At 44.0% G+C, this 18,665-nt stretch overlaps 2 protein-coding genes across 3 annotated transcripts; both read right to left on the bottom strand.

Annotated features, from left to right (window-relative positions):
• Positions 1-106: 106 nt before the first annotated feature.
• Positions 107-15,233, bottom strand: LOC148097475 (uncharacterized). The gene is made up of 2 exons (XM_087832406.1): positions 13,581-15,233; positions 107-1,897 (listed from the first exon to the last, which is right to left on the bottom strand). The coding sequence occupies exons 1-2, from the start codon at positions 15,231-15,233 to the stop codon at positions 167-169; spliced, it is 3,384 nt and encodes a 1,127-aa protein (XP_087688532.1). The 3' UTR covers positions 107-166.
• On the bottom strand, positions 3,874-6,391 carry LOC148097476 (tripartite motif-containing protein 16-like). 2 transcript variants are annotated; one of them, XM_087832117.1, is made up of 2 exons: positions 5,491-6,391; positions 3,874-4,789 (listed from the first exon to the last, which is right to left on the bottom strand). In XM_087832117.1, the coding sequence occupies exons 1-2, from the start codon at positions 6,292-6,294 to the stop codon at positions 4,733-4,735; spliced, it is 861 nt and encodes a 286-aa protein (XP_087688243.1). In that variant the 5' UTR covers positions 6,295-6,391; the 3' UTR covers positions 3,874-4,732. The 2 variants fall into 2 exon arrangements, with proteins under 2 accessions (XP_087688243.1, XP_087688242.1); XM_087832116.1 differs by having other exon boundaries at positions 3,874-6,391.
• Positions 15,234-18,665: the final 3,432 nt, after the last annotated feature.

The following is an 18,665-nucleotide window of genomic DNA, read 5'->3' as shown; positions in this document are numbered from 1 at the left end:
CGTAAAAACATCAAGACAACATCTTGAAGATGTCGAGGTTCTGCCCATAATGTTTGACTGACATCTGATTTATGTGCAGCACATAAATACCACAAAAATGATGGAGAGAAACTAAAAGGGAACTAAAATACAGATTTAAACTTACAACAATATGAAAGACTTCAGTCTATTTCACTTTAATCAACTCAGCCATGTTTACAACCCTCAGTCCAGCATAGAGCGGCTGAGTGAATGTGGTCTGGACTCTGTGGAGGAGAGTCATGGTTTCAGAGACGCTGTAGAAGGACAAAATACCTGCTCTGTGATCCAGGTACACTCCTACTCTGGAGGAATGAGGACCTGAGACACGAGTTTGGATGTTGTTGTACCAAAATGTATAACTGTTGTTGTAATAATCTAATGACCAAGATTTGTCATTATGTCCAAATCTACATTCATCTCCTTTTCTGCTGATATTCTTGTATGCGACTGCTACATAACCTCCTCCCCCTCTCCACTCCACCTCCCAGTAACAACGTCCAGTCAGACTCTCTCTACTCAGGACCTGAGACCTGTTAGTGAATCTGTCTGGATGATCAGAATAAGACTGTTGTTGATACATATATGTTACTTTTCTGTTCTCCTCTGATAATAACAGATATTTGTTTGCTGTGTTTGGATCCAGTGTGATTTCACATGAATATTTTAAGAATTCAGCTCTGGTCTTTGGCTCTGGTGGATCTGACAGTAAAACATCCACTTCAGTGACTGTCAGTGAGATGTTTGTCCATTCCTCTCTCAGAATGTCCTGTAGTTTATCTCTGAGCTCTGACACAGCTGCTGTCACATCCTCAAAGTAGCTCAGAGGACGGATATTGATGCTGGATGAGTCTGTAGACTCACTGAGTGCTGACAGTGAGGGGTAGTTGTGTAGAAACTGGATGTGATCCTCTGTGTGTGAGAGCTGCTTCAGCTCAGCATCTTTCCTCTTCAGCTCAGTGATCTCCTGCTCCAGCTTCTCCTGAAGCTCTTTGACTCGACTCACTTCAGTTTCCTGCTGGGATCTGATCTGCTGCTTCACATCAGAGCTTCTTTTCTGGATGAGATGGATCAGCTCAGTGAAGATCTTCTCACTGTGCTCCACTGTTTGATCAGCAGACTGATTGATGGCCTCCACCTGCTGTTGAAGCAGCTTCACATCTTTCTCTCTGTCCTGGATTCTCTGCTGGATGTTTTGTCGACTCACCTCCAGCTCTCTCTGCCTCTCAGTCCTTTCTGCTGCAGCTGAGACTGTGTCGTGGCCTTTATGTTCATCCACAGAGCAGAGATAACAGATACTCTGCTGATCAGTACGGCAGAACATCTTCATCACCTCATCATGACGAGAGCAGATGTTCTCCTGGAGCTTCTTGGAGGGCTCCACCAGCTTGTGTTTCTTTAATGGAGCCACATCATAATGAGGCTGAAGGTGTTTCTCACAGTAAGATGCCAGACAGACTAAACAGGACTTGAAGGCTTTCATTTTTCTTCCAGTGCAGACATCACAGGCCACATCTTCAGGTCCAGCATAGCAGTGATCAGCAGGAGCAGCTTGGAGTCCAGTCTTCTTCAGCTGCTCCACTAAACCTGCTAACATGGTGTTTTTCACCAGGACAGGCCTCGCTGTGAAAGTCTGTCTGCACTGAGGGCAGCTGTAGATTTTCTTCTTTTCCTCTTCATCCCAAAAGCCATTAATACACTTCATGCAGTAGCTGTGTCCACAGTGAATAGCCACCGGATCCTTCAGTAGATCCAAACAGATCGAACAAGAGAAAGTTTCTCGGTCCAGCTGAACTCCTTTCTGCGCCATTTCACCCAACAGTGTCAGTGACTGTGTGAGTTTCACTTCCTCAGAACTGAAACTGCTCTGGTCTCTGATCTAAACAACATGGGGATCTGTCAGCTCTTATACGTCACCACATGTTGGCTACACCCATCTTCAAACTGCAGATCAGAAGGGGAGGGAACAAGGGAACACGTGGACAGAGAGGAGGTGCTGAGTTAGAGAGCAGGAAGAAGGAGGGTTATCAGACACTAATTCAATCCTGGAACATGTGAGCCCCTGTATGTTTAACCCTTTTGAAACAGAGCTCGTTTTTCATTTAAAAATAGCACTCCTCAGCCTTTAAAGTTGTTAAATAAACTTAACATTTAAAAACAATCTTTTAATGTAAATTTGTTAAAATTATCATTTTAGTCATTACAGGATATCAAATACTGCGGCTGAACTAAGAAGTTGTTGTAGAAAAAAGCAATAAAAGGTCGTCCCCCCTCTGTCCCCTCCTGGTCACCTGTGCCTCAATTTTATGAGATGAGATGGATCAGCTCAGTGAAGATCTTCTCACTGTTTTATCAGCAGACTGATTTTATTCCACAACCTAGACATCCACATTACTCACACTCTCATAACACATACATATAGGGCCTTTATCCCCCAGTCATGTCTGTCCTATCTGTAACAACTGAAAATAAATGAAAATAAATAAATAATAACAAAGGTTGATCAAATGGACCAATATGGCAAGGCCGTGATGGTCCATTTGGTAAATTAAGTCAGTTGGGCATCTTTTTTGGCCTTCAGACAATAATTCTGATGGCTAAAAAACGAAACAGGACAACAACAAGAAAGAAAGAAAGAAAGAAAGAAAGAAAAAAGTAATAAAAATGTATCTAAAACATCTTTTAAGATGAATCTTTTTATGATTGAGTAAAGAAAATGCTATAATTAGAGTGCAGTGTTGAGTAAAATGGTTTTATTAAAATTTTATTGACCCTTTGAAATTATTTGTTGGAAGTCTTAAATCCCACTGAAGAGACAGAGACACAAAGATAGCAACACAGAGGTAAATAAACATGGAGACAAGACACTGAGAATAAGACAGAAGGGGAAATGCCCAAAGTCCCATATCTCTGACAAGTTAAGTCACTTTTATTCATAAAAAAACCCCAGAACTTAAATATAATTATAAACCAAACACAAACATAATCATAGAACAATAAAAAGTAAAACATACCAAAAACACATCAAATGGAGAGTGAAGCAAATATTATTAATAACAACAAATGTACATATTAATAATATAATATTAATAATATAATATTAATAATATAAACCAGTTAGTTTTGCGAGATCTCGCAAAAGTCTGTCTTAATTTTTTTTCTCCCATGTCCCCTGCGGGGCTCCGTACGAAATAGATGAAAAAGCAGATGTTAAAAAACAACTTATAGTTTTGTCATTGGGCTGGTCGAATGCTATGAGTTTCTGTCCCTTTGTCTGACCTTAGAGACTTATTTTAAAAGGAAACATTACAATCCTTTAAAGCAAGCATTTTCACCTCTGTTCCCCCCTCTGTACTTAGCTTTTTTGTTGTCATGTCAGTAATTGTCCAGTTGATGGCTCCCTTGGATCACAAGCCTCTCTGATGAGTCCAAGTGAATATATTCTTAATAAACAGCTTTGAAGAATTTGTGACCAACTTTGTTTAATTGAACATCATCATCATGAGTCAAACTCACTCTTGGATCTACAAAATATTTAACAAAAACAAACATCACTGAATCATAAGGTATTTGCTCCAACTCTTAGTCCAGAAACACATGAGTGAACTAGATCAGCTGCTCCTCCAGTTCAGCTGTGGATTTATATAATTATTTATATTTGTAAAGTGGGTATGCAGGGTTTTTCAGTACTAATATAAGCATTTTATATCATCGCTTTATTGACAGATGTTTTTTTTTTTAAAGGTGTTCAAGGTCAGGTATCAGTTTGAAAAAAACAAACAAACACACTGAGTTGAACTTGAACTTCCTACTGACAGAAACTAAAATTGGTTCAAAAATAACCAGAACATATAAGAAACATCCTGGAGGTGCTGCAGACAAGTAAGGACCAATAACATGTCAACAGGAAATCCTTTTTACTAATTTATTTTATTTATTTTTTTATTTTTACTCTCCATTTTAAGCCATGATGTTTGCTGATACTGTGTTCCTACTGTTTGTTCTCATTAATAGTTCTGTTCTGTTTTTAACATTCTGTGCTGAAGCTGGAGGAAATGTTTCCACAGTGTCAGATGATACAGCTCCAAACTAAATAAGTGACTAACTAACGATGCTTTAATACACTTTACTATAAATTATGATATAGTGCACTTTCTTAAAATTTCTTATTGCTCTGTAATTAATTGTTTTTTTTATAAATGTACAAAGTAATGAGAATAAAATCTGTGTGATAAAGGAAGGTCTGTAGACTTCTCTGTTAAGATCAGTGAAGAGAAACAACAACATACAAATACCTAAAAAAAAATATTCAGTAAACATTTAGAAGATAGAGAAGTTTATGTTTTCATGTGGAGAATTTTTTTTTAAAATAAAAATATTCATAAGCATTGATAGTCTCCATGGCTGAACAGACACAGGAAAGAGCTCCACCTATAAAACGTAAAAACATCAAGACAACATCTTGAAGATGTCGAGGTTCTGCCCATAATGTTTGACTGACATCTGATTTATGTGCAGCACATAAATATCACAATAATGATGGAGAGAAACTAAAAGGGAACTAAAATACAGATTTAAACTTACAACAATATGAAAGACTTCAGTCTATTTCACTTTAATCAACTCAGCAGTGGATCCATAAACATAAATCCTCAGTCCAGCATAGAGCAGCTGAGTGAATGTGGTCTGGACTCTGTGGAGGAGAGTCATGGTTTCAGAGACGCTGTAGAAGGACAAAATACCTGCTCTGTGATCCAGGTACACTCCTACTCTGGAGGAACGAGGACCTGAGACAGGAGTTTTAATGTTGTTGTACCAAAATATATAACTGTTGTTGTAACACTCTAATGACCAAGATTTGTCATTATGTCCAAATCCACATTTATTACCTCCTTTTCTGCTGATATTCTTGTATGCGACTGCTACATAAACTCCTCCCCCTCTCCACTCCACCTCCCAGTAACAACGTCCAGTCAGACTCTCTCTACTCAGGACCTGAGACCAATAAGTGAATCTGTCTGGATGATCAGAATAAGACTGTTGTTGATACATGTTTGTTACTTTTCTGTTCCCCTCTGATAATAACAGCTGTTTGTTTGCTGTGTTTGGATCCAGTGTGATTTCACATGAATATTTTAAGAATCCAGCTCTGGTCTTTGGCTCTGGTTGTGACAGTGAAACATCCACTTCAGTGACTGTCAGTGAGATGTTTGTCCGTTCCTCTCTCAGAATGTCCTGTAGTTTATCTCTGACCTCTGACACAGCTGCTGTCACATCCTCAAAGTAGCTCAGAGGACGGATATTGATGCTGGATGAGTCTGTAGACTCACTGAGTGCTGACAGTGAGGGGTAGTTGTGTAGAAACTGGATGTGATCCTCTGTGTGTGAGAGCTGCTTCAGCTCAGCATCTTTCCTCTTCAGCTCAGTGATCTCCTGCTCCAGCTTCTCCTGAAGCTCTTTGACTCGACTCACTTCAGTTTCCTGCTGGGATCTGATCTGCTGCTTCACATCAGAGCTTCTTTTCTGGATGAGATGGATCAGCTCAGTGAAGATCTTCTCACTGTGCTCCACTGTTTGATCAGCAGACTGATTGATGGCCTCCACCTCCTGTTGAAGCAGCTTCACATCTTTCTCTCTGTCCTGGATTCTCTGCTGGATGTTTTGTCGACTCACCTCCAGCTCTCTCTGCCTCTCAGTCCTTTCTGCTGCAGCTGAGACTGTGTCGTGGCCTTTATGTTCATCCACAGGGCAGAGATAACAGATACTCTGCTGATCAGTACGGCAGAACATCTTCATCACCTCATCATGACGAGAGCAGATGTTCTCCTGGAGCTTCTTGGAGGGCTCCACCAGCTTGTGTTTCATTAATGCAGCCACATCATAATGAGGCTGAAAGTGTTTCTCACAGTAAGAAACCAAACACATCAAACAGGACTTCATTGCTTTGATTTTTCTTCCAGTGCAGACATCACAGGCCACATCTTCAGGTCCAGCATAGCAGTGATCAGCAGGAGCAGCTTGGAGTCCAGTCTTCTTCAGCTGCTCCACTAAAACTGCTAACATGGTGTTTTTCAGCAGGACAGGCCTCGCTGTGAAAGTCTGTCTGCACTGAGGGCAGCTGTAGATTTTCTTCTTTTCCTCTTCATCCCAGAATCCATTAATACAGTTCATGCAGTAGCTGTGTCCACAGGGAATAGCCACCGGATCCTTCAGTAGATCCAAACAGATCGAACAAGAGAAAGTTTCTTGGTCCAGCTGAACACTTTTCTGCGCCATTTCTCCTCTCAGTGTCAGTGACTGTGTAAGTTTCACTTCCTCAGAACTGAAACTGCTCTGGTCTCTGATCTAAACAACATGGGGATCTGTCAGCTCTTATACGTCACCACATGTTGGTTGCACCCATCTTCAAACTGCAGATCAGAAGGGGAGGGAACAAGGGAACACGTGGACAGAGAGGAGGTGCTGAGTTAGAGAGCAGGAAGAAGGAGGGTTATCAGACACTAATTCAATCCTGGAACGTGTGAGCCCCTGTATGTTTAACCCTTTTTGAACCAGAGCTCGTTTTTCATTTAAAAATAGCACTACTCAGCCTTTAAAGTTGTTAAATAAACTTAACATTTAAAAACAATCTTTTTATGTAAATTTGTTAAAATTATCATTTTAGTCATTACAGGATATCAAATACTGCAGCTGAACTAAGAAATTGTTGTAGAAAAAAGCAATAAAAGGTCGTCCCCCCTCTGTCCCCTCCTGGTCACCTGTGCCTCAATTTTATGAGATGAGATGGATCAGCTCAGTGAAGATCTTCTCACTGTTTTATCAGCAGACTGATTTTATTCCACAACCTAGACATCCACATTACTCACACTCTCATAACACATACATATAGGGCCTTGGGATCGGGCATGTTATACGGTGTCCAGAGGACGGTCTTTGTATTCAACCTCACCTCTGGCGCCGGTGCCCACCTCTCAGTTTTAAATGCATGTAGACATTGAGGGTTCTCGGGAGGGGCCGTGCTGTACAGTACATGTACAGTGTCCATTTGTGTCTGTATCCAGGTTGGATGAGCGCCGAGTATTTGTATATGTGCGCATGAGTGTGGGAATGCATGTTTGGGTCTGTGTGTGCCTATTCGTCTGTGTCTATATGTCAGGTCGGGTCTTAGACTCCACCCTCTTGGAACATCTCAGGCCCTCCAAGGTATGGAGGCTTATTTCCCCTCACAACACTCCCTGCTGGTGGCTGATGCCCTCAGACATCGGTGCGTTCTTGGTGTCCAGGGCTGGACGCTCAGGTCTGTACCAGCTCACTGCTGGTACGGCTGCTTGGTGGGGCCTGGTGCCTGTGGCTCGGTCGGGCCACTTGCGGGGGCGATTCACTCTGGCAAAGCTGGCTGCCGGCAGAGCCCACGTGTACGTCACTGCAGCCCCCTCTGGCTTCTGCTCTGTGGCTGTTGGGTGACCCCTCATCTGGGGCTCTCCTCAGCTCTTCCCGGGAAGGTGGCACGGTTGCCCCTCTGGTGGTCCTCTTTTGGTGTTCGCACTCTGGGGGCCTCTGGATGTCTGGGGCCTGGATCTCCTCCATGCCTGCTTCATGCCCTGGGGGACGGGGCTATGGCTCCCCACACCTTCTAGCAGATCGTTACATGGAGAAGCCTTTTGAATAGAAGAGCAGTCATCCACACAGGTGTTCACACACACAAGCTACACCTTTCTTGGCTGCTACCTCAAACCACATTGTGCGATGTCAATCTTGCGTGCTGCACAATCACATTCAGTATTTAGTATTTACTGTTGTTTACACTTAGCTAGATTATTGCGATGGTGTTGTGTTATTATGTTGCTCTCTTTTTTGCTTGTTTTCTCTTATTTTCTTCTCTCAACAGGTGAACTGGGAGATTTTTTTAAGTGCCCTTTCTCACTGTACTTCTTCCCCTTTTCTTTCTTTCTTTCTTTCTTTCTTTCTTTCTTTCTTTCTTTCTTTCTTTCTTTCTTTCTTTCCTATCCCCCAGTCATGCCTGTCCAATCTGTAACAACTGAAAATAAATTAAAATAAACAAATAATAACAAAGGTTGATCAAATGGACCAATATGGCAAGGCCGTGATGGTCCATTTGGTAAATTAAGTTAGTTGGGCATCTTTTTTGGCCTTCAGACAATAATTCTGATGGCTAAAAAACAAAACAGGACAACAACAAGGAAAGAAAGAAAGAAAGAAAGAAAGAAAGAAAGAAAGAAAGAAAGAGGTAATAAAAATGTATCTAAAACATCTTTTAAGATAAATCTTTTTATGATTGAGTAAAAAAAATGCTATAATTAGAGTGCAGTGTTGAGTAAAATGGTTTTATTAAAATTTAATTGACCCTTTGAAATTATTTGTTGGAAGTCTTAAATCCCACTGAAGAGACAGAGACACAGAGATAACAACACAGAGGTAAATAAAAATAGAGACAAGACACTGAGAATAAGACAGAAGGGGAAATGCCCAAAGTCCCATATCTCTTACAAGTTAAGTCACTTTTATTCATAAAAAAAACCCAGAACTTAAATATAATTATAAACCAAACATAAACATAATCATAGAACAATTAAAAGTAAAACATACCAAAAACACATCAAATGGAGAGTGAAGCAAATATTATTAATAACAACAAATGTACATATTAATAATATAAACCAGTTAGTTTTGCGAGATCCTTCAAAAGTCCGTCTTAATTTTTTGTCTCCCATGTCCCCTGCGGGGCTCCGTATGAAATAGATGAAAAAGTAGATGTTAAAAAACAACTTATAGTTTTGTCATTGGGCTGGTCGAATGCTATGAGTTTCTGTCCCTTTGTCTGACCTTAGAGACTTATTTTAAAAGGAAACATTACAGTCCTTTAAAGCAAGTATTTTCACCTCTGTTCCCCCCTCTGTACTTAGCTTTTTTGTTGTCATGTCAGTAATTGTCCAGTTGATGGCACCCTTGGATCACAAGCCTCTCTGATGAGTCCAAGTGAATATGTTCTTAATAAACAGCTTTGAAGAATTTGTGACCAACTTTGTTTAATTCGGAACATCATCATCATGAGTCAAACTCACTCTTGGATCTACAAAATATTTAACAAAAACAAACATCACTGAATCATATAAGGTATTTGCTCCAACTCTTAGTCCAGAAACACATGAGTGAACTAGATCAGCTGCTCCTCCAGTTCAGCTGTGGATTTATATAAATATTTATATTTGTAAAGTGGGTATGCAAGTGGGTATACTCCTCCGTGAATCGCAACCTTATCGTGGTGGAGGGGTTTGTGTGTCCCAGGGATCCCAGGGGCTATGTTGTCTGGGGGCTTTTGCCCCCTGGTAGGGTCTCCCATGGCAAATTGGTCCTGGGTGAGGGACCAGACGAAGAGCGATTCAGAAGACCCTTATGAAAAAAACATCGAGGGAACAGTTTACCCTGCCCGGGATAGGGTTACCGGGGCCCCGCCCTGGAACCAGGCCCGGGGAGGGTGCCCGAGGGTGAGTGTCTGGTGGCCGGGCCTTAGTCCATGGGGCCCGGCCGGGCACAGCCCGAAGAGGAGACATTGGCCCATCCTCCCGCAGGCCCACCACCCGCAGGCCCACCACCCGCAGGAGGCGCCATAGGGGTCGGGTGCATTGTGTGCCGGGTGGCGGCCAGGAGCGGAGGCCCTGGCGGACTGACCCCCGGCTGCCAAGACTGGCAATAGGGACATGGAATGTCACCTCTCTGGTGGGGAAGGAGCCTGAGTTAGTGCGTGAGGTTGAGAGGTACCGGCTAGATATAGTCGGGCTCACCTCTACGCACGGCTTGGGCTCTGGAACCAGTCTCCTGGAGAGGGGCTGGACTCTGTCTCAGTCTGGAGTTGCCCCTGGTGAGAGGCGGCGGGCTGGGGTGGGTATTCTAATATCCCCTCGGCTTGCTGCCGGTACGTTGGGGTTTTTCCCGGTGGACGAGAGGGTTTGTTCCCTGCGTCTTAGGGTCGGGGAACGGGTCCTGACTGTCATCTGCGCTTATGCGCCGAGTGGCAGTTCGGAGTACCCAGCCTTCTTAGAGTCCCTGGGGGGGGTGCTGGAAGGTGCTCCACCTGGAGACTCTGTTGTCCTGCTGGGAGACTTCAATGCTCATGTGGGTAACGACAGCGAGACCTGGAGGGGCGTGATTGGGAGGAACGGCCTCCCGGATCTGAACCTGAGCGGTGCTTTGTTATTGGACTTCTGTGCTAATCACAGTTTGGCCATAACGAACACCTTGCTCGAACATAAGAGTGTCCATAAGTGCACGTGGCACCAGGACGCTCTAGGCCGTAGGTCGATGATCGATTTTGTAATCGTATCACCAGACCTGCGACCATATGTTCTGGACACTCGGGTAAAGAGAGGGGCTGAGCTGTCAACTGATCACCACCTGGTGGTGAGTTGGATCAGGTGGCGGGGGAGGACGCTGGACAGACCTGGTGCACCTAAACGCGAGGGTGTGCTGGGAACGATTAGCAGAGGCCCCAGTCCGCGAGATCTTCAACGCACACCTCCGGCAGAGCTTCAACAGCATTCCGAGGGAGGCGGGGGATATTGAGTCCGAATGGACCATGTTCAGCACCTCCATTGCCGAAACTGCTGCATTGAGCTGCGGCCGCAAGGTGGTTGGTGCCTGCCGTGGTGGTAATCCCCAAACCAAATGGTGGACACCAGAGGTGAAGGGAGCCACCAGGCTGAAGAAGGAGTCCTATCGGGCTTGGTTAGCCTGTGGGACTCCGGAGGCAGCCGACAGGTATCGACAGGCCAAGCGGAATGTGGCTCGGGCAGTGGCTGAAGCAAAAACTCAGGTGTGGGAGGAGTTCGGAGAGGCCATGGAAAAAGACTTTCGGACTGCCTTGAAGAGGTTCTGGCAAACCGTCAGGCATCTCATGAGGGGAAAGCGCTGCTCTACCTGCACTGTGTATAGTGCTGGCGGAGCGCTGCTGACGTCGACTGAGAAAATTGTCAGGCGGCGGAAGGAATACTTCGAGGACCTCCTTAATCCCACTGATGCGTCTTCCGAGGAGGAAGCAGAGTCTGGGGATGAGGGGAATGACCCGCCAATTTCCGGGGGCGAGGTCACTGAGGCAGTTAAACAACTCCTTGGTGGCAGAGCCCCTGGTGTTGATGAGGTCCGCCCCGAGTTCCTGAAGGCTCTGGACGTTGTAGGGCTGTCCTGGTTGACACGCCTCTGCAATGTTGCGTGGAGATCAGGGGCAGTACCCGTGGATTGGCAGACCGGGGTGGTGGTCCCCATCTTTAAGAAGGGGGACCGGAGGGTGTGTTCCAACTACAGGGGGATCACACTCCTCAGCCTCCCCGGGAAAGTCTATGCCAGGGTGCTGGAAAGGAGAGTTCGTCCGCTAGTCGAACCTCTGATGCAGGAGGAACAATGCGGTTTTCGTCCTGGTCGCGGAACACTGGACCAGCTCTTCATCCTCTCGAGGATACTTGAGGGTGCATGGGAGTTTGCCCAACCAGTCGACATGTGTTTTGTGGACTTGGAGAAGGCATTCGACCGTGTCCCTCGGGGTGTCCTGTGGGAGGTGTTGCGGGAGTATGGGGTGTCTGGCCCATTGCTACGGGCCTTTCGATCCCTATACAACCGTTGCAAGAGCTTGGTTCGCATTGCCGGCAATAAGTCGGACTCGTTCCCGGTGGGTGATGGGCTCCGCCAGGGCTGCCCTTTGTCACCGGTTCTGTTCATAATTTTTATAGACAGGATTTCTAGACGCAGCCAAGTGGCGGAGGGCTTTCGCTTTGGTGGCCTCAGGATCTCATCTCTGATCTTTGCGGATGATGTGGTTCTGTTGGCTTCATCGGGTGAGGGCCTCCAGCTCGAACTGGAGCGGTTCGCAGCCGAGTGTGAAGCAGCGGGAATGAGGATCAGCACCTCCAAATCTGAGGCCATGGTTCTCAGCCGGAAAAGGGTGGAGTGCCCACTCCGGGTCGGGGATGAAGTCCTGCCCCAAGTGGAGGAGTTCAAGTATCTCGGGGTCTTGTTCGCGAGTGATGGGAGAAGGGAGCCGGAGATCGACAGACGGATTGGGGCTGCAGCTGCAGTAATGCAGACGCTGCACCGGTCCGTCGTGGTGAAGAGGGAGCTGAGTGTAAAAGCGAAGCTCTCAATTTACCGGTCGATCTACGTCCCTACCCTCACCTATGGCCACGAGCTGTGGGTAGTGACCGAAAGGACGAGATCGCGGATACAAGCGGCGGAAATGAGCTTCCTCCGAAGGGTGGCTGGCCTCTCCCTTAGAGATAGGGTGAGAAGTTCGGCAATCCGGGAAGGGCTCAGAGTAGAGCCGCTGCTGCTCCACATCGAAAGGAGCCAGCTGAGGTGGTTTGGGCATCTGACAAGGATGCCCCCTGGGCGCCTCCTGGGTGAGGTGTTCCAGGCATGTCCCACCGGGAGGAGGCCCCGGGGCAGACCCAGGACACGCTGGAGAGATTATATCTCTCGGCTGGCCTGGGAACGCCTTGGTGTTCCCCCGGATGAGCTGGAGGAGGTGGCTGGGGAGAGGGAGGTCTGGGCCTCTTTGCTTAGGCTGCTGCCCCCGCGACCCGGCCCCGGATAAAGCGGATGAAGATGGATGGATGGGTATGCAGGGTTTTTCAGTACTAATATAAGCATTTTATATCATCGCTTTATTGACAGATGTTTTTTTTAAAAAGGTGTTCAAGGTCAGGTATCAGTTTGAAAAAAACAAACAAACACACTGAGTTGAACTTGAACTTCCTACTGACAGAAACTAAAATTGCAAAAATAACCAGAACATATAAGAAACATCCTGGAGGTGCTGCAGACAAGTAAGGACCAATAACATGTCAACAGGAAATCCTTTTTACTAATTTATTTTATTTATTTTTTATCTTTACTCTCCATTTTAAGCCATGATGTTTGCTGATACTGTGTTCCTACTGTTTGTTCTCATTAATAGTTCTGTTCTGTTTTTAACATTCTGTGCTGAAGCTGGAGGAAATGTTTCCACAGTGTCAGATGATACAGCTCCAAACTAAATAAGTGACTAACTAACGATGCTTTATTACACTTTACTATAAATTATGATATAGTGCACTTTCTTAAAATTTCTTATAGCTCTGTAATTAATTGTTTTCTTTATAAATGTACAAAGTAATGAGAATAAAATCTGTGTGATAAAGGAAGGTCTGTAGACCTCTCTGTTAAGATCAGTGAAGAGAAACAACAACATACAAATACCTAAAAAAAATTATTCAGTAAACATGTAGAAGATAGAGAAGTTTATGTTTTCATGTGGAGAAATTTTTTAAAATAAAAATATTCATAAGCATTGATAGTCTCCATGGCTGAACAGACACAGGAAAGAGCTCCACCCATAAAATGTAAAAACATCAAGACAACATCGTGAAGATGTCGAGGTTCTGCCCATAATGTTTGACTGACATCTGATTTATGTGCAGCACATAAATACCACAATAATGATGGAGAGAAACTAAAAGGGAACTAAAATACAGATTTAAACTTACAACAATATGAAAGACTTCAGTCTATTTCACTTTAATGAACTCAGCCATGTGTCCAACCAAAACTCCAGCATAGAGCGGCTGAGTGAATGTGGTCTGGACTCTGTGGAGGAGAGTCATGGTTTCAGAGACGCTGTAGAAGGACAAAATACCTGCTCTGTGATCCAGGTACACTCCTACTCTGGAGGAACGAGGACCTGAGACAGGAGTTTTGATGTTGTTGTACCAAAATGTATAACTGTTTTTGTTACATTCTAATGACCAAGATTTGTCATTACGTCCAAAACCACATTCACTCCCTGCTCTGATGATATTCTTGTATGCGACTGCTACTCGAACTCCTCTCCCTCTCCACTCCACCTCCCAGTAACAACGTCCAGTCAGACTCTCTCTACTCAGGACCTGCAACCAATAAGTGAATCTGTCTGGATGATCAGAATAAGACTGTTGTTGATTCATGTTTGTTACTTTTCTGTTCCCCTCTGATAATAACAGCTGTTTGTTTGCTGTGTTTGGATCCAGTGTGATTTCACATGAATATTTTAAGAATCCAGCTCTGGTCTTTGGCTCTGGTGGATCTGACAGTAAAACATCCACTTCAGTGACTGTCAGTGAGATGTTTGTCCATTCCTCTCTCAGAATGTCCTGTAGTTTATCTCTGACCTCTGACACAGCTGCTGTCACATCCTCAAAGTAGCTCAGAGGACGGATATTGATGCTGGATGAGTCTGTAGACTCACTGAGTGCTGACAGTGAGGGGTAGTTGTGTAGAAACTGGATGTGATCCTCTGTGTGTGAGAGCTGCTTCAGCTCAGCATCTTTCCTCTTCAGCTCAGTGATCTCCTGCTCCAGCTTCTCCTGAAGCTCTTTGACTCGACTCACTTCAGTTTCCTGCTGGGATCTGATCTGCTGCTTCACATCAGAGCTTCTTTTCTGGATGAGATGGATCAGTTCAGTGAAGATCTTCTCACTGTGCTCCACTGTTTGATCAGCAGACTGATTGATGGCCTCCACCTGCTGTTGAAGCAGCTTCACATCTTTCTCTCCGTCCTGGATTCTCTGCTGGATGTTTTGTCGACTCACCTCCAGCTCTCTCTGCCTCTCAGTCCTTTCTGCTGCAGCTGAGACTGTGTCGTGGCCTTTATGTTCATCCACAGAGCAGAGATAACAGATACTCTGCTGATCAGTACGGCAGAACATCTTCATCACCTCATCATGACGAGAGCAGATGTTCTCCTGGACCTTCTTGGAGGGCTCCACCAGCTTGTGTTTCTTGAATGTAGGTGAATCATAATGAGTCTGAAGGTGTTTCTCACAGTAAGATGCCAGACAGAATAAACAGGACTTGAAGGCTTTCATTTTTCTTCCAGTGCAGACATCACAGGCCACATCTTCAGGTCCAGCATAGCAGTGATCAGCAGGAGCAGCTTGGAGTCCAGTCTTCTTCAGCTGCTCCACTAAATCTGCTAACATGGTGTTTTTCACCAGGACAGGCCTCGCTGTGAACGTCTGTCTGCACTGAGGGCAGCTGTAGATTTTCTTCTTTTCCTCTTCATCCCAAAAGCTTTTAATACAGTTCATACAGTAGCTGTGTCCACAGGGAATAGCCACCGGATTCTTCAGTAGATCCAAACAGATCGAACAAGAGAAGGTTTCTCGGTCCAGCTGAACTCCTTTCTGCGCCATTTCTCCTCTCAGTGTCAGTGATTGTGTAAGGTTCACTTCCTTATTATAGAAACTGGTCTGACGTCTGATCTGAACAACATGTGATGGGGCATATGGACAGACAGGAGGTGCTTAGCTAGAGAGCAGGAAGAAGAGGAAGGGTTTCATGCTGTGATTCATTCCAGAAAGCGGGGAGAGGCTCTGTGTTTAATCGTTTTCTGTTCAAACCTTTAACTAAATAATATAAATGTCAATAACTGGATGCCTCTCTATTCTTTTTGTTAATCTGCTAAATGAATAGTTTCTGTTTCTTTTAACAATTCAAATAGCAGAAATGAACAGCTGACAGCTTGTCAGACTCAGACTGTAAACCATAGAGACAGTTTATATATACATTTAGTCAGGGCAGTGCAGAGATGTTTAAAGGGGCGGGTGCTCACAGTTAAAAAGGGCTCATAGAAGCAGGCTGAAGAACAACAACCCACATTCATCAAGAATCTAATATGGAATCGCATCACACTATATCACTGTCATCAGGTGGGCACGATGCAAAGCAAACGTAGCCTATTTTTTACCTGATGGGTACAATGTTGCTGTTTGGGGGGTTGCTTCTGCTCTTGCTGCTGATAGTGCTGGAGGGCAGGGCTGTGTTGATCTGAGACTAGAGATTAAACAGTCCACAGGAGAGAGGGTAGCTGATTAAACAAGTGTTATGAGATAATAATAAAACGCAAAGACTGGTCACAGCGCTTGGAACCATAAGGTAACAAGACTGTGGGAAATAAACTAAGCTCTGCCTGTCAATCACTCTTTGCCTCTCTTCTTCCTTCCATCTCATCTCATCTATCACATTCCACTTGCTGTCCGTATGAGAATGAGGCAGAATTTGCTATTGAATTCATCTATTATTTAATTATTCATTTTAACAACTCTTGCACCTAATCCATAATAAAGCAATGATAGAAAAATGTTATGGAACCAAAACTTTGTGTTTATTACGTCTGTGAAGGTTCTCAGTCATCCAGGTCATCGTAGGTAAAGGAGCTTGCAAAGAAAAGCGTCTGGACTTCTTTAAGTTGCTTGAAGACGTTTCACCTCTCATCCGAGAAGCTTCTTCAGTTCTAAGGTCAAATGGTGGGGAGTCCCAGATATAAACCTAGTGGGAGTTTCCCCCCACAGAGAGACAAAAGGACCCCCTGATGATCCTCTAATCGCCTGAGCCAAGGTGTGAAACTGGGTGTGGGTCCCAATCAGCCAGAGTTTTGGGTGAGTTCATTGTTCCTGTGCCGACATATCAGACGTTAAAGTGTGTTTCTGTGTCTCTAGATTCCCCAGACCCATCCCCGTGTTTCCCCGTGTGGAGTGTGGAGAGAGGTCGGCGTGGACATGTGTGGGATTTCCCTTTTTTCCTGGAACCCCGCCCCTCACGTCTTGTAAATAGCACAATTTCCGCATTGCCTGTAAATAAAACTTTCTCTGTTAAATCACAACCCCGGAGTCCTGTGTGTGGATCCTCAGAGCAACCCGTGACAGTCCAGCAAGAAGGCCATAAAAATTCAGAAGAAAAGCAACAAACAAAATCCAAACTGAAAAACAGACAAGGTCACAAAGAACAAAGGATAACTGAAACTATTTATACAAATATAGGCTCTTCTTCTTCTTCTTCTTCCTTCATGTTTAATGGCAGTTTGCATCCAAAGATGTTGCGCTACTGCCATCTCCTGGCTTTTACTCTTACTTAACTTCCGAGTCCTCAGATCCTCTTGATGAGACCAGTATTTCTCAAAAAACAAAAAACCACCCCTTTCCCTTCACCATGACTTAACTGATTAACCACTTTTTCTAACATAAGTTCCATTCCACCACTCATTTCAACCCTCATCACCCTCCTGTGACATACTTCCTACAACTAATAAGCACACGTTCAACCGTCTCCATAGCATTACACCAATCACACAACCCAGTCGGATGTTTCCCCATCCTAAAAAGAGTACTATTTAGAAAGCAATGACCTGTTCATATTCTACTTATAATAACCTCCTCCTGTCTATTTAACCCACTACTCCTCTTAAATTCTATTGTGTTTTGTACCCTATATAAATGTTTCCCTTTTGTTTCATTATCCCATGCCATTTGCCAGAAGTTCTTACTTTCTGTCCAAACGATACTTTTCCCTTCAGATTTTGACAATGGTATCTGTACATCTAAATCTACTTTTTTGACAGCTGCTTTAGCCAAAATATCTGCTCTTTCATTCCCCAAAATACCTACATGAGCTGGAGTCCACATTATTACTATATGTTTATTTTGTTCAGACAATCTATGATGAGCAAAAAGAAGGCCATACAAAATTTGCTTACTTGTGTTTCCTTTTTCAGTACTTAATAATGTTGACAATGAATCACTACATATTATCACTTTTGAAATTCTGCTGTCTTCCACCCATTCTAAAGCCAACAGTATGGCATATAACTCAACTGCATATGTACTCAGAAGATTTGACGTTCTTTTTGCAATCTTGATACTTAACTCCGGAATTACCACTGCTACCCCAGTTGCTTCAGTTCTGGGATATTTTGACCCATCTGTTTACAACTGTAAAAAGTCACTATATTTGCTCTCCAATCGGTTATAAAATTCTTGACAAATATCTGTTGTAAATTTCCTCTTCTTAGTATCCTTTAATGATCTGCCTACTTTAATGTAATCCCATGTCCATGTGGGTCGTAAAGGCTACAACACTGTCTGACTGAAGTCTTTGTCATACACTTTAAAAGCTCTCACTCTATCAACCCCAACCCACCCAAAACTATTTTTAAAATCCTTTCCTCTTTCCCAACAATTATCTAGCACTTTATTAACAGGATGGTTTTCGTCATGACCTTTCAAATGTATCCAATAGTTAACCATCAACTGTTGCCTTCTAATATACAGTGGCATTTCTCCTGATTCCACTTGTAGAGCACATATTGGCGTTGTTTTAACTGCCCCTAAGCAAAGTCTCATTGCTCGAGCTTGGATTACATCCAGCTTCCCTATATACCACACACCCATAATCTAATCTTGACCGAATTAAAGTAACATAAATACTTTTAAGTGCATCAAAATTGGCACCCCATGTCAGCCCAAAAACCACACCACAAATATATGTTATGCTGTTCAAACTAATTTATACCCATTAGGGCTAATAAGGGGAATAGGGAACGACTGTGTACACAGGTGAGACTAATCAGGATTAATTGTAACCTATCAACTCAGGTTACAGCTCCACAGTCTATTCAGCCACTATCTCCACCCACTCATATCTCAGGAGGGGGATAGCCCTACTAAGACTTTTGTGTTTCTCAAGACCTGGCCTATTTAGAGACTGTTGCTCCAGGGCCTCCCCAGAGGCTGGGTTTCAGCCCTCAGCTAACTCTGGACGCCTGGACATGAAGAAGCCAGCGCAACCTG

The sequence above is a fragment of the Neolamprologus brichardi genome, chromosome 18 (assembly GCF_056152115.1).
Source record: "Neolamprologus brichardi isolate AB-2024 chromosome 18, ASM5615211v1, whole genome shotgun sequence".
Taxonomy (NCBI): domain Eukaryota; kingdom Metazoa; phylum Chordata; class Actinopteri; order Cichliformes; family Cichlidae; genus Neolamprologus; species Neolamprologus brichardi.
This window is presented reverse-complemented; position numbering and strand designations above follow the sequence as displayed.

What these genes read in the sequence shown, in the direction of transcription:
- LOC148097476 (XM_087832116.1), bottom strand. Translation starts at nt 6,294, where the DNA reads ATGGCGCAGAAAAGTGTTCAGCTGGACCAAGAAACTTTCTCTTGTTCG.
- LOC148097475 (XM_087832406.1), bottom strand. Translation starts at nt 15,233, where the DNA reads ATGGCGCAGAAAGGAGTTCAGCTGGACCGAGAAACCTTCTCTTGTTCG. An exon ending in ACATGGCTGAGTTCATTAAA is followed by an intron (nt 1,898 to 13,580) that starts GTGAAATAGACT and finishes CATGTTGTTTAG; the next exon opens with ATCAGAGACCAGAGCAGTTT.